The sequence below is a fragment of the Halyomorpha halys genome, unplaced genomic scaffold (genome assembly GCF_000696795.3).
Source record: "Halyomorpha halys isolate HHAL.00 unplaced genomic scaffold, Hhal_1.1 Scaffold311.1, whole genome shotgun sequence".
Lineage (NCBI taxonomy): Eukaryota > Metazoa > Arthropoda > Insecta > Hemiptera > Pentatomidae > Halyomorpha > Halyomorpha halys.
Genome location: NW_027106659.1, coordinates 188,595 through 199,294, shown reverse-complemented (window position 1 = coordinate 199,294; position 10,700 = coordinate 188,595). Strand labels below are relative to the sequence as shown.

Below are 10,700 nucleotides of genomic sequence, written 5' to 3'. Positions count from 1 at the left end.
ACTTATTGCTCAACAACATGGTGGCAGATTGTAATATTTATCAATAAATAAAATTGGTACAAAAAAAATATGTATATATACAACTGTCTGTCCACTTACTACTTGTACTATTACTGATCACGCCAAACAAAGTACATTACTGTAAAAACTGTCATGACTATGAATGCTGTCATAACTGTTACTATCAAATAGTTAAAGAATGGTAGAGGCTAACACTTTTGCCGCAGTAACAGAAAATATACGATAGTTTGTTGTCAAGGCTTATAAATGTTATAGTTAACATTACAGTTGCTTTACTGATATTACTTTTATATTTTACTGATATTACTTGCATATTTACCGGAACCATGTGAGAATCACGTATAAAAGACAAGCGACTTTTGAGAGTTAATACAAAAAATTCAAATAAATAAATATTTTTACATCATTTTGTAAACTTACCTAATTTGCCCCCGTATTATTGAATAGTTGTTTAAGTACATAATATGATAATTATAAATAAAATGCTTATTTATTTGAATTTTTTTCTTTTAAATTGTTATAAATGACATTAATTGATTATATGCAATTTCTGGAAGTCTTATTTAAAAAAAAAATTAAATTATAGAAGCTCAAGAGGGAAACACAGTACAACCGAAATTTTTGACCAGAAGGCAGGATAAGAGGATTAAAAAAGTTTATATTTTTAGTTGTCCTTTCATTATAAACTCCCTAACCACCCACTCATTAACCCAGTTACTCACCTTGCTTCCTCTTCCATTTCTGACAATCCTCTGAGGCGCCTGAGAAGAAGATGGCCTCGACCCAAACCCTCTATTTTCCAACCTTACTTCTTCTTTCATTCCTGACAATCCTCCGAGGCTCCTGAAAAGAATATGGAAGTTCTTTTATCACAGTTCTGTTATTCTGTTAATTCTATTGTTCATGCTATTTTGATTCGTTAAAGAAAAATCTTGTTAATTTAATAATTTTCTGTTTTATTTGTAATTCTATTTACTTGTTTATTAATTTTTGTGTTTCAATCCTCAATTAAAACCCTTTCTTTGTACCATTAAATCTGCATCCTATCATTTCGTACCTTACCAAAACTTTGCTTTGGTTGAACAATTTGAATTGTGCTCACTGATAAAATAAAATATTTCTGTTCTAATATAATTATATAATCGAAACGATTATTCCAGACGAGATATGTGCTTTTAAAATAAATGTATTGTTTTTAAAATGATCCCTTCATTTTTATTGATTTAGAAAGTTTTGTCATATTTTTCAAATTGTTTTGTAAGTAATTATTTTATAATTATTTTCTAGCTGAATTAATTACGTTGGCTACTTTGACTATTTTTAAAAAGACTGTTGCAAAAATGTTACCAACACCAGCTAAAATGCATTATTTATTTAATCTGAGAGACATTTCAAAGGTAAAAATGATTCATTTATTTTTATAGATTTTATTTTAATATTTGATGCTATAAATTAGGTTGATGGTGATTACAGGTTTACCAGGGATTGCTTCGGTCCGGGGTAGACTATCAGCCGACTAAACCGCAGCTTTTACGACTTTGGCTTCATGAGTGTTTTAGGGTTTTCAGTGATAGATTGATAAATGAAAAGTGTGTTATTTTGGTTATATTCACCTTTTATTAATCTCTTCTTATTAAATTGATCTAAATAGAATTCACTAAGCGAGTGTCTAATAACTAAGAGTATTGTTTTCTCTAGTCATGTTGAATCGCTAATATAGTTTTTATTTCATCATGACGGCAATGACATAGTAACACAAATAAGTAAAAACTTATTTATTAGTGTCAATGTTTCGGCCCAAATGTCAGTCCTTCATCACAGCTAAGAACTAAAAATGATAGAACAACCATAATGATTAAAAGAAAATACAAAATAATAAGAGGATAACAGATAATATAGGTACATAAATAGTATTAAAGAAAATGTATAGTGTAATATTATAAGAATATTGAATCTGTATTGGAATGTAGTAATATTAAAATTAAGAATGAAAGAAAAAAATTAACTAAGCAAATGCATGTACATATTGGAAATTATTTAAAATTTATTTAATTTAGCTCTGACTTAGACAGGCAACTCGATAAGGGGAAAAACCTGCAAAAGTTAAAAGTAAAGTAAGATTTAATTTTAAAAAATATATATATGTAATCACATATGTGTAAGTAGCATAAAAAAATTAAAGACTTATATATAAAATTATACGAACCAATAGTATTAATCAATACTTATCTAGATAATCTAATTTAATTAGATATTGTGAACATAACTTAATAATGTGCGTGAGGAAGAAAGAATAAGAAAGGTGGATAGAAGAAGGAATAAGAAGAGGGAAAAGATGCTAAGAAAAGAAAAGAAGATAGTTAATGTAAGAAACCTACTGTCTGAAGGCAGGTTCCAACATCAAGTAAACTAGTGCAGTGGCAAAATAATGAATTACAAAAATACATTGAAGAAATCCGTTAGCATAAATGCTTGAAGACAACATATAAACTTAAGTATATATGTATCCATAAACTTAACTAACTGATACATAATTAAATAATTGATACATAAACTTAAATAGAATATGAATTGAACAATGATTAAATAGGCAGCTTTATTATGTGAATTGGTAAACACATGTAAAGACAGAATAGTCTAAAGGCACACACTATTAAAATTTATCTCATCAATTTTTATTTCATTTTTGTTAACAGTACCTAAAAAAAAAAAAAAAAAATGACTCATCGGATTTGCATGACTGATATTTTCCTACCTTTTTGATTTTATATAAAGTCAGGGTCGAGGGCCTCATTTTTTTGTCCCCCCTTGCCATGTACGTCGGAAGACCCTGAAGTCTGCAAAGCCCCCTGGTATTATCTATCAGGCCATGCAAGATAGAACCAGGAATACCCCTACTACTACGCCACAGCCGATGACTAGCTGGGCAGCCTCAAAAATAACATTTTTCCAGACACCAGGTGAAAATTTCATAGCTTTCACCTTTTTGCCCACCGCTCAACCTTGGCGAAGGAAGCTATTAGAAGATGGAGGAGTGACCATGATAGCAAAACTTCCAACTCCTCACACAGATAAGATATAACAATATAGTCCAAGGAGATGATGGTTGGGGGTGCGGTCGAAATGAAACACAAATAAGTTCTTTCCATATTTCAATTTTTAAATTATTAATAACTAATGGAAGATTATTGATTGACCGTGTGTGAAGATGAAAGGAATATGGTCCGGGTGCGGTCAAGAAAAACTCAAATAGTAGAAATATACTAATTTAATGAGCCAACGTTTCACCCCACGTTGCAGGTCTTCTTCAGGGCTATTTTGACGGCAGTCAAAACTAAAATCATTTTAGTTTTGACTGCCGTCAAAATAGCCCTGCAACGTGGGGTGAAACGTTGGCTCATTAAATTAGTATATTTCTACTATTTGAGTTTTTCTTGACCGCACCCGGACCATATTCCTTTCATCTTCACACACGGTCAATCAATAATCTTCCAGTATGTCACGAAACACACGGGGCTCATTTTAGTTTTGACTGCCGTCAAAATAGCCCTGAAGAAGCCCTGCAACGTGGGGTGAAACGTTGGCTCATTAAATTAGTATATTTCTACTATTTGAGTTTTTCTTGACCGCACCCGGACCATATTCCTTTCATTAATAACTAATATATTCATACTTCTTTGCATTATATAACTTCATTTGCATTTCACCTTAATTATGTTATTTTACCTACTTTTTCAATTACCTATGTATACATTTTATTTTCCACTTCTCTCACCACTTCATTTTATTAATTCCATTCTGTTAAATTATTCGCTTTATGTCATGTTTTCATATTTTTTTTTTCTATACTTATTGGTTGTTATCTTGTTCTGTTCTTAGCCCTGATGAAGGCTAGAAACTCTAGCTGAAACGTTGGCACAATTAAACTATCTCTCATAATTATAATAACAATATAGTCATACGAGACCCACTAAAAGATTTATTCTTATATTATATTATTAAAATAATTATCATCTATTTACTAACACACTAACACAACCTGCCCCTCCAGGGATTAATACTTGATTTAATAAAAGTATATCAATGTTGATTTGAATGTGAAATATCTCATAATTCACAGACTCACCGCTCATTTTCAAATCAATATCTTTTCTTACAATTAGTTGGGCTAACTCTCTTACATGATTAAAATCCTCTGGCTTATTTATAGTTGTTGAAAATGTTTCCAATGTCTTCTGGTATTCAATAATATGTATACTTCAATTGTAATTTTAATCTTGTTAGACAGTTAGCAAAACTAATAATTAACCCTTTTAGTGCCGAACTTTTTAGAGTTTTACTATTCGCATTGCAAAAGAAATCTATCTCAAAACATATTTATAATACAATATATATGGTCTAATTTCATTATGAGAGAATTAAAGAAAATAGTTTTTCAACAACGTAAAAAAATAAATAAAAATGTGATTCATAGATACTTGCCCTTAATCTGTCAGACACCATGAATCTTGCAGTTATTCTTTATTTTTGTTATGCAATATCATTTATTTTTGTACAAAATATATTGTATATATAAGTAAGAAAAGATGACTTCATAGGTAAAAATATGTTTTGTAAGAGAGAACTAAATTTTTATGATTATTTATACTTTTATATATATATTTATATATATATTTTTCATAGAAAAATTAGTTTCATTGTTTTAATCTCTATTTCATCCTTAATATACTTCTCTTGGAATTATGTAAATATTGTATTTTATGAGCCTTTTTCTAAACCCTAGTAAAATCATAAAATTTGGCCGGTTAGCTTGGCATAGGCTCCTCTTTTTTGTCTGGCACTAAAAGGATTAAAAAAGATATATTTTTTTAAAAATAGACGGTGAGTCTAAGGAAGTAGTAAGGTTTTCCTTATCAAAATGGTAATAAAAGGATGGCAGAAGTTTTGAAGGTAGTTTAATTTCCTTTAAATTATTATATATTTCCTTATGTTATATAACCCTTAGAAAAAAAACTGATCATTGTGAAGTGCATGAAAATGGAAAGGGAATATTACCATATTATTGAATACCAGAAGATATTAGAAAGATTTTCAACAATTATAAATTAGCCAAAAGATTTTAATCATGTAAGAGAGTTAGACAAACTAATTGTTAAAGAAAGATATTGATGAGAAAATGGGTGGCGAGTCCAAAACATCATAGAATTAATAATAAAAGAAGTTTTAATGGTAGTTTTATTTCTCGGATATTGTTATGTATTGAAATTACCATAACACTTGATAATAAATTTTATTCCTTTTGCTATATCTTTTATTTGATTATTTTAATGTTAATGATTTATTAATTTAATTATGTGTTTTAGCGATTTAGCATGGTTTCGCGAACAAATTGGGAGCATACTTCACAGTTCATTTGGTGTACCCTTACTCACTCTATGTGGAGGAAGCGAGTGCCCAATATTCTGTAATTTAATAAATATTCCTAATGTCATTATTAGAACTGGAATTTGATTTAATAATATTTATAGTTTATTTGATTTTTCTTTCTTGTTACCAGGTGATTTCATGAATCAGTACAGTATGTACGCCGAAGTAGAAAGTGTACAAAAACTTACTAAAACTATTCAAAGACAAATGGAAGAATACAACCAAACACCCGGTGTCATTCATGTCTCTTTAGTCTTGTTCGAAGAAGCCATTCAGCATATTTGTAGGGTTGCAAGAGTTGTGTCACAACCTAGAGGACATATTTTATTGGTTGGAATAGGTTAGGACAAGAATTGATTTTAAACAAATATATTTTCATTGATTAAAGAAATGAGAATTATTTTAATTTTCAGGTGGAATCGGGAGGTCATCGTTAGCCAGGCTAGGCGCTTGGCAATGTCAGTATAGAACATATCAGATTCAGTTAACAAGAACGTACGGAGTTGGCGAGTTCAAAGAAGATCTAAAGCATGTTTACTATACTACGGGAGTCAAAGATAATCCTTTGTCTTTTCTACTTGGAGATAACCAAGTAAGGTTATAAATAGAGAAGTATAATTATTAGTTCTATCCATTTTTAAAATTAAACTAAATATCAATTTTTTCATACTTGAAATAAATTTTATTGATTAATATGATTGCCACCTCAGTAGGATCAATGACTGTTTTGTGGTATTTTGTGTGAACTAAAAATATGTGAGTAGGGCATTCAATTAATTGGGTGTCATTAGAAGTGTGATGAATACCAAAAAGGGTTTAACTTTGGGTGGTAAAATACCGGTGCTTGGGTATGCTGATGATTTGGTATTATTAGGTGAGGACAAAGAAACTATAGAACTAAATATACCGCATTAATAAACTCCAGTAAGGAACTAGGTCTTGAAATAAATAGGGATAAAACAAAATACATGGTTAGCAGTAGAAATGCGAGCAATTTCAGTGATATAGATATAGGAGGAAATATGTTGGAACAGGTAGATAGGTTTAAGCATTTAAGTTCTACGGTAACTAGAAGAAACAAAATTGATGAGCAAGTAAATGCTAGGTTGGAGGCGGGAAATGCTTGTTATTTTTCAATTTTGAAATGCTTAGCTCATGCCTTCTATCGAAAAACTTAAAAATTAGAATTTACAAAACTATTATCCTTCCCACTGTTCTTTATGGGTGCGAGACGTGGTCTCTTACCCTAAAAGATATTTAAACCGAAAAAGCATGAATTAACGGGAGAATTTAGAAGACTACAAAGTACTAAATTAAGGGACCTACACCCGGTAAATATAATTCAAGTTATAGCATTGCAGCGTATAAGATGGGTGTGTAAGGTCGTTGGGCTTAATATTGAGCAGCTCTCTAAAATGTTAATAAACACTAAACCGAGGGGTAGACCGAAACGTAGATGGGAGGATTGCGTTAAAACTGATTTAGTAGAATTGGGTTTAGAGGGCCATCACTGGAACGTGTGTAAAGAATGGATGTACGTAGAGAGCAATTGGTAGTATTGGCATCGAACCTTCGGGCTCGTTAAGCCTTTATTATTATTATTAATATGATTGTCATCATTATTTATGGCTTCTCACCAGTGGGATAGAAATGCGTATATTCCTTGAGGCACAAAAAGTGAATACAGTACTTGACTGATATCTTCTTCATACACCGAATACAGTCAACTATTTATATTCCAATATAATTTCAGTTATTTACACATTTTTTTTCACTCTCCATTATCTATTACTACTGCATATGCCAGATATTGTTTTTTCTAAAATATTGGATTTCCAACAGTATATTATATGTCTATATTACTACTCTATAATGTAATATCCTTATTTATTAAATTAAATAAAAGGAAATTTAATAGTTTTTTATTATTTTCATATCTAAAGTATAGATAGCTTTGAGGACTACAAGGTTTAAATGAATAAATTAAATATTAAATAGATATGAGAATTTTATTTTAAATTATATAACATTATTGACTCTTATCTCAGATCGGGTCCAGACAAGCAGAACACAATGACACTTAACTAAATTAATAGCTACTTTTACAAATATAATTAAATGCTATGTAGAGCAAACAACCAATTATATGATCTTCTTTGATGACTGATGTCTTCTTTCTCAATATCTACCACTGACCGTAGGCAAATGGTCGGTCCTCCTCCTAGTTTCCCAGACACGTCCAATCCATCTACCCTCCAAACAAAGAGTGCTCGCTTCCTTCAATTATGTAATCTTGGATGACTGATGATTCTTGATGTCTTCTTCCTATTTATCTACCACTGACTGTCAAAAAAGGATAATCAGCACCTCCTCTTCCAGGAGACATCATCTCTCCTAACCGCCCAACAAACAAGTGTCTAGTTTCCTTTGTTCATTCTCATGCCTTGATGTTCAATCATTGATTCAAAAAATAGATTGTAGCTTAACTGCTGTAATTCACTTGCAATAATTCATGATTTAAATACTTCATTGATAATTGTTATCGTCTTCTATTTCTTCTTAGATTAATTTCATTAATTCTTTATCAACTTTTCTCTCTATTAACTTTGATTCATAAAATAAAATATAAATAAAACCACCTATATATTAAAAACAACTTTTTATCAAAAAAAGATGATATTACAATAAGTAATGAATTGAGGGGGGAAAAAGGTGATCTTAATCGAACTTATATTAGTGAAAATACATCATGGTAGCTAGCAGTAAAGATCATTGTGTGAGTGGACATACCATATATTTTATTATGGTGAGGAGATAGTTGAGCGTAGAAAATATATATATGAGCAGAAGATGGTTGGGGGTGCGGTAAAAATATAACACAAATAAGTTGAAAGAACTTATTTAATAATGCCAATGTTTCAGCCAGAGTTTCTAGCCTTCATCGGGGCTACTAGTAGAAGATCAGAAATCTAAGTCACTCACTATTAAATAAGTTCTCTAAACTTATTTGTGTTAGTTACTGATCGCACCCCCAATCATCTTCTCCTCATACATATTGTAATAATCAAAAATTTATTAAAATAAAATGAATGGAATTTTATATATTTTTTTAACTTAAATTCTCATATCTTAAAAGATAGCTTGGGTTCAAATTAAAAACTTTAATATTAAATAGATAATAGAATTTTATTTAAATTTTATAATATAAAAGACTCTTAATCTCAGGGCAGGTTTCTAGACAATCAGAAACAGACACTTTTACTATTCACACTTAATTAAATTAATATCTATTTTACACAGGTATTTAAATTTAGGTATAACAAAACTAACCAATTTCACAATCTTCTTTTCTATAATGCTATTTCCTACCATCAAAATGGCTTCCAGTACTTCTAAAAAGCTATGTCTCTCTCACAACAATCTTTCCTGCTTCCAGTCCTCTCACCAGGCAATCCAAACTCAGAGTCTCTTTTTTCTTCGAGAGTGACTCTCCGATGTCTCCCTTTTTAAGATGTCCACCCTTGCTAGACAAAAATTGATGAGGACCTCCTCATCCTGGAAACATCGTGTCCCATCCTTGCCCAAGCAACAAATGAATCCTAAAAACCAAAACCATGTAAACATCGATTATTGCACAACAGTTAGGGATTTTTGCAAATGATTTACTTTCTGAATATTATTCTTTAGCACCATTTCTTGACTTCTATTTTTTCTTATATTTACTGTATTTTCAATTATGATGGGAAGAGTTAAAATAGTTTTTATGATATTTGAATCTGCTCAACATGGCCTTGATTCCACGGATTTTTTGACTGAAGGATACGTACCGCCATCTTGGTTTTGTTTTGAATCACAAATTTATTATGGACAATGAAAATTGGTTAGCTTGCTTTGTGGTTCAACAAAACTAATGAACAATATTAAAATGATACTTAAAATAAAACATATTAAAAACCCTTAATACATCAAAATATACTATTTACTTAAAAAGAGCATATTACAATATATTTTATTATTTATTATTTACTGAAGAAATAAATAGTTAATTTGAATAATAAACCTACGACACATTATTATTGAATACTTCACCTATTGATTATTTCAGGTCGTAGACGAAGCCTTTTTAGAAATAATGAACAATGTTTTGAGCACTGGTGAGGTTGCTAATCTCTATAAACCGGATGAATTTGAGGAAGTAAGTATTCTATTATAGAAATTATCATTTTATTTTATTATTTTCAGTAGTGACTTTTTGTGATCGATTAAAAAAAAAAAAAAATTAGTCCCTCTTGTAAATTTGAGGTTTAACATTTCAAGATAGATAGAATCCAAAAATCAAAAAAGTTATAAAAACCTGTCCATTTGAAAAGGTGATGTAAGTAAAAGAAAAAGGGTCAAAGGTACCCCGATAGTGCCAATGGTTGAATGTTATAGTTGAAGCTAATAGCTAAAATTTCCATGGAAACGATATTTATTTATCAATGGTTCATTCATGAATAAGGGTCGTAACCATGGCAACTTTAGCTAACAATAAGGGTCGTCTCCATGGCAACTTTAGTTATTAGTTACAACTATAGCTAATTTTTTCCCAACTCTGATGACATGTCACAATATCCGAAGGAGATCATAATACTAAAAATAGTAGAAGGGAAAGCTTCCCGGACCATTCTCCCCCTGAGACCCTAAATTAATGATGGTCTTATCTTAACTTTGAAATATTTATTTAAAACAGGACGATTAGACTTATATTTAAAAAGTTGCTAAAATTAAAAAATGGCGTGATGCACTTTTGAGATCTTCTCTATCAAAAATCAATATATCTACTTTTGGAAAGTTATAAAAAATTATAATGGGAGCATTTCAGGTACAGTAGATAATTTTTTTTTTAAGTTTTGATTTGTAACACCTGTAGGTCCGGGAAAAATTTTAATTTTGAAATAAAATGAATAATTTTTTGGTATAGAATTTCAGTTCGTCAAAAAATGAAAATTTTCTGCTTCCTATACAATATTCGAAAGGTTTGCTCGTGTAGACTGGTTCATCTAGAAAAATTACTTCATCACTTTTTTATCTACTATAAATTATTATAATTATGAGAGATAGTTGACCGTGGATGATGGATGAGGAGAAGATGGTTGGGGGTGCGGTCAATGAAAAACACAAATAAGTTCGATTAACTTATTTTAATGTGCCAACGTTTCGGCTAGAGTTTCTAGCCTTCTTCAGGGCTAAAAACAGAACAAGATAACAAC

General features: G+C 30.3%; 1 protein-coding gene across 2 annotated transcripts in view; it reads left to right on the top strand.

Annotated features, from left to right (window-relative positions):
- The window catches only part of kl-2 (dynein heavy chain 2, axonemal kl-2), a 192,858-nt gene that overhangs the window by 116,931 nt on the left and 65,227 nt on the right, over positions 1 to 10,700 (top strand). For both annotated transcript variants that reach the window (XM_014421280.3, XM_014421281.3), the window contains 6 exons: positions 1,309 to 1,418; positions 1,495 to 1,610; positions 5,385 to 5,485; positions 5,579 to 5,788; positions 5,862 to 6,040; positions 9,554 to 9,643. In XM_014421280.3, coding sequence (XP_014276766.1) covers positions 1,309 to 1,418; positions 1,495 to 1,610; positions 5,385 to 5,485; positions 5,579 to 5,788; positions 5,862 to 6,040; positions 9,554 to 9,643 — 806 coding nt within the window. The remainder of the gene's footprint in view (positions 1 to 1,308; positions 1,419 to 1,494; positions 1,611 to 5,384; positions 5,486 to 5,578; positions 5,789 to 5,861; positions 6,041 to 9,553; positions 9,644 to 10,700) is intronic.